Genomic DNA, 4,468 nt, shown 5'->3' with positions numbered 1-4,468 from the left:
AATATTGCATGCAAGCTTAAAACTGGTGCAAGAGTGCCACCCAGTGGACTCCATTATTAAGTACAATGGTATAACTCGACGTCCATTTATCAAATTACTACTGTGCAACACTGCAGTGCAAAATAAACCAATATATAATAGCTGCGTAAATAAAAACTGTCACGTTTGGGAGGCCTCTTAGCTTAAGTTTTATTCATTCTAGTGGTCATTGATTTAGTTTTTATTAATTTAATTTTTAAGCGGATTTTGTATTGATTTTTCCCATGAAAGCTGAAATTTAACAAAGTGAATTTTACATTATTAACATTGATTTTATTATAATGTGCGGCTTCTGTCCATGCAAAACAAAACAAAACATTACCTGCCTGAATAAAAACTAACACGTTTGGTAGGCCTCTTCAAAGTTTTATTCTTTCTATTAGTCATTAATTTTATATTTTTAGAACTTGTTTATTTTTTAAGTAGATTTTTGCTGATTTTGCCATTACAACTGAAATTCATCAACAAGTGCCCTTTACATTTTCAGCATTAATCCTATTTCAATGTGCAGCGTCTATTCGCTCCAAAATCAAAGCAGGTGAGCTAAATTAGTCACTAATTAACGCACGCTATATAAACAGCTGTGCACGAGCCAGAAAACTGGGATAATTATTCCTTTAAAAAAAAGCTTGATATAACATTTGGCGTAGTTACTATTGTCAACGTTTATATCTTACACCGTTTAAAAATGACTAACGATATATCTAAAAAGAAGGGGAAGAGTTCGGGTGAGAAAAAGGGCAAAAGAAAAGTCAAAAGAAGAGAGACTTATGCGATGTACATCTATAAAGTTTTGAAACAGGTGGGTGAAAAACCTTAACTGTTTTGGTTTTGCGAACTTTACCATTAACTAACGACCCTTTTCCTCTGCTTTCCAAGGTGCATCCTGACACGGGGATTTCAAGCCGAGCCATGAGCATCATGAACTCCTTCGTGAATGATCTGTTTGAGAGGATTGCCACAGAGGCGTCCCGGCTGGCTCAGTACAATAAACGCTCTACCATCACCAGCAGAGAGGTGCAAACTGCGGTGAGACTGCTGCTGCCCGGGGAGCTGGCCAAACACGCCGTGTCTGAGGGAACCAAAGCTGTCACCAAGTACACCAGCTCCAAATGAAGACTTCAGCACAGTTGTTGTGACAAAGATGCCTTTGTTGTCTGGTTGATTTCAATAAATATGAGCACAAACAGCATATTTTTCTTGTCGTTTTGTATTCCCTTCTTTCATTTAGAGACGGGGAAGCAGGGTCAATATTAAACCACTAGATGGGGTAATTGCACATCTATCATATTGCAGGCACATTGAGTCAGTGTCTTTGATAACAGACCTAATTTCTGTGCATAAAAGCTATAATGTTCCTATTTGCTAAAAAGATTCCCTGTACAGCTGTCATTTTGATTAAAATAAACTATACTATATTCACAACGTATGACACAAACATAACTGTATAATGTACTTTTCTTCATTGTTAATTATTATATACAAATTAAGCAGCAACCTTCGCCAATCTAGTTGATATGTGGAAGGTTATCCACAGCGGACTACTGAACAATTATTTACATTACACACAACAAAATCCCATGACCTTTCCAAAACTTTCAATGATTATTCACTAGTTTAATGTCTTTTCCCAGCATGGAAAACAATATTGTGATATTCTATAACTTTTCCAGGTTTTCTATGACTGTGGGAACCCTGGATATCCAGCTGTGGGATTATGCTTTTTGACAGCCTTAACTGCGTTTTTTGTTTTGTTTTGTTGTTGTTTTATTTATTTTTTTTACACATAATAAGAAAAGGGAAAATTACAAAATGTTTCTAATCAAGCCCCAATCGCAAATTCCCTTTCCTCACATTCAGACAAAGTTTGAATTACTATTACAACTCGGCTTGTTTTACCATTTATCACCACTAACACCCACGCTTTCAGCATAACAGAAGACAGCTATAACTGTACAATGGTACACACTGTACTTTATTTACGACACTGATCATAATTGACGTAAATTAATTATTATTGGTGTAAACTGTGGCATTTAGTTGGATATGAGCGAGGTATGAGACAAACCTATTGCAGACAAATAGTTTATCATCCACTTTGTTTTTCAAAACACACACAGGCTCCACTTGTGTGTAGGTCTATCATTCATCACACACTCATATCGATCCAAGAGCAAAGGCACCTGTGTCTCTAGGCGAGACACAAATAAACTGGGATACACTGAGAGCACCAAAGCCCCAACAGGTGTTGAATTAAACAGGTGGCTGTGATGTCGAGAGGGTAACATAACTGGATGAAAGCTGAACTGCTGTCAGCCGGTTAATCGCTTCGCGTTTTTGGCACGTTATCTCCTGCAAGTGCTCCACTGCAATGATTCAGAGACTCTTTAAACAAGCCCCGAGAGTCAACCGATACAACCACAGCTAACGTTAATGTCACTTACACAAGTAAGGGTTCCCGAAGTGTCTTGACTCAATGCGTATCAGTGGCTATAACTATCGTGTCAAAAGTTGATATGTTTTAAGCTTAATTTGTATCACAGCGAGCTAGCAGTTGCCCGATGTAAGGTTAGCTAGCACGGCTAACGTTAGCCTACCGTTAATGCGTTAACACACCACAAAAGTGTAATTTCACAATACTTACCAGTGTTTTGAAGATATTTCCTGATGTCTCCATCTTCAGTCGGCCGCCGAAACAACAAAAAACGACACATATCTCGCCTCAGACGAGTAAAGAAATAAACAAAAAAAAATCTTGTTCTTCTTCTAACGCAGTTCCGGTAGACTGTACACTTCAACAAAACTTTATCAGCAGCGGTCCAAAATAAAGATGGCAACCGGAAGTCTTGCTCGCTTGCTGGGCGGGCCCATAGACTGTATATAAAGATTTATATAATATTTATATTATATATTTATATATGTGTTTATATTTACATATAGTCACTTGAATATAAACTTGGGTGGGCCACAAGAAAAATATCAACACAATAAGCTATTGTTCGTTTCAGCGACCAACTAGTTACAGTTATTAAATTATAAAACAAACATAATTGTTACTGGTTACAGATACTGACAGAAAAAAATGTAATTAAATTATAGTTATTAATCACAATGTTGGTGAATACTCATTTAAAAAATCAGTAAAAAGTTTCTATGTTGAATTAAACATTTATTCTGCTGCTTTACATCTTTCTGTTGTGCAGGTATAACTACTCCTGGTGTATTTTTTGTCCAAAGCCGATCAGCAAAGGTGTTGAGACAATTTTTAGTGCAACATTTATGCACTTATGTATTGGGGTCTTTTAAGATTTATTGCCGTGTTTAAAATAGTTTTTGGAAAAATAATCAAAAAGTAATCAACTGTAATAGTTACATTACCTTTTATGAAGTAAGTAAAATCGTTAGGTAAGAAGAGTTTTTACACATACTTTCATTCACTTTTTAGTTACAGAAGGCCTGTAACACATTCAACTAAAAAAAAAAAAGCACAAAAAGCACCCATTGTTTTTATTACTTCATATGTCAGTGTAACTGATAATACCAGTTATTCTTAATTCTATGACAGTGACACTGTAATATTTTCTGAGATGGTTATCATACTGTGAAAGTCTCCTACCGTTGTATGTGAGGACACAGTCTGGGGTTTGAGGGTCCTCTCTGAGAAAATTGTAAGCATCAATTTCCTGCAGAGGAAGTTTTATGCACCAATTTATGGCAGAAATGTCTTTATGTCTGTAAAGCAAAACACAAAATTCAGGCCATAGGTTATTATTGAAAATATAAAAATATAATGGAATGTATAATGCAATAAGGCTCTCTGTCATTCTGTATTGCTTTCAAATATTTATTCTCTAGACTTTTCTCATTTAATGTTATCCCAGCTGAGTGTCTCAAGTTTGTGGAAGTAACCTCTTTCAACGTTCATGTGGCACCTGCTCATCATAATGATGAATTATTTCATTATAAATTATTTCATGTAGGGGTTGATGAATTAGTTAATAGTCCATATGTGTTTCAGCAAGATTAATACTCATGTTCAAAACTGAATGCACATTCAAAACATATCCCTTGTATATGTGCTCTCTCAGAAGTCCAGAAAATGTATAATTCTGAGAGAAAAAAAGTTGTAATATTATAAAAATGAACTCAGAATTTAATGAGAATGGAGTCATAATGTGTCAAGAAGAAAAATCTGCCCTGTAGCCTGCTGAGCATTATGTTACTAGTCTGCTGATTTCTTCTTCAAACTGTCTGACAAACACAGAACCCCCATTTGGGAATTTCTGTGGAGCAGGCAGTGCAGTGCTCCTCATCAGAGGTGGAATACCAAAACTAACTGATAACACTTTTGATCAGGCATATTAAAAGATTGTCCCATATTAAAAAAAAACCTACTGCACCTGACTGAATCAATACAAGACATGATTTG

At 35.8% G+C, this 4,468-nt stretch overlaps 1 protein-coding gene across 1 annotated transcript; it reads left to right on the top strand.

Moving 5' to 3' along the window:
* Positions 1 to 606: 606 nt before the first annotated feature.
* On the top strand, positions 607 to 1,231 carry h2bk1 (H2B.K variant histone 1). Its single transcript, XM_042497144.2, has 2 exons — positions 607 to 841; positions 919 to 1,231. The coding sequence occupies exons 1-2, from the start codon at positions 728 to 730 to the stop codon at positions 1,153 to 1,155; spliced, it is 351 nt and encodes a 116-aa protein (XP_042353078.1). The 5' UTR covers positions 607 to 727; the 3' UTR covers positions 1,156 to 1,231.
* The last annotated feature ends 3,237 nt before the right edge of the window (positions 1,232 to 4,468 follow it).

The sequence above is a fragment of the Plectropomus leopardus genome, chromosome 12, assembly GCF_026936395.1.
Source record: "Plectropomus leopardus strain MGB_pleo_1.0 chromosome 12, ASM2693639v1, whole genome shotgun sequence".
NCBI classification, from domain to species: Eukaryota; Metazoa; Chordata; class Actinopteri; order Perciformes; family Serranidae; genus Plectropomus; species Plectropomus leopardus.
The sequence above is the reverse complement of the archived record's forward strand: the minus strand, read 5'-3'. Positions and strand labels throughout refer to the sequence as shown.

Bases quoted from the DNA above. Each gene is read 5' to 3' on its own strand.
- h2bk1 (XM_042497144.2), top strand. From the start codon at position 728: ATGACTAACGATATATCTAAAAAGAAGGGGAAGAGTTCGGGTGAGAAA. The intron at 842-918 runs GTGGGTGAAAAA...CTGCTTTCCAAG, and splicing joins TCTATAAAGTTTTGAAACAG to GTGCATCCTGACACGGGGAT.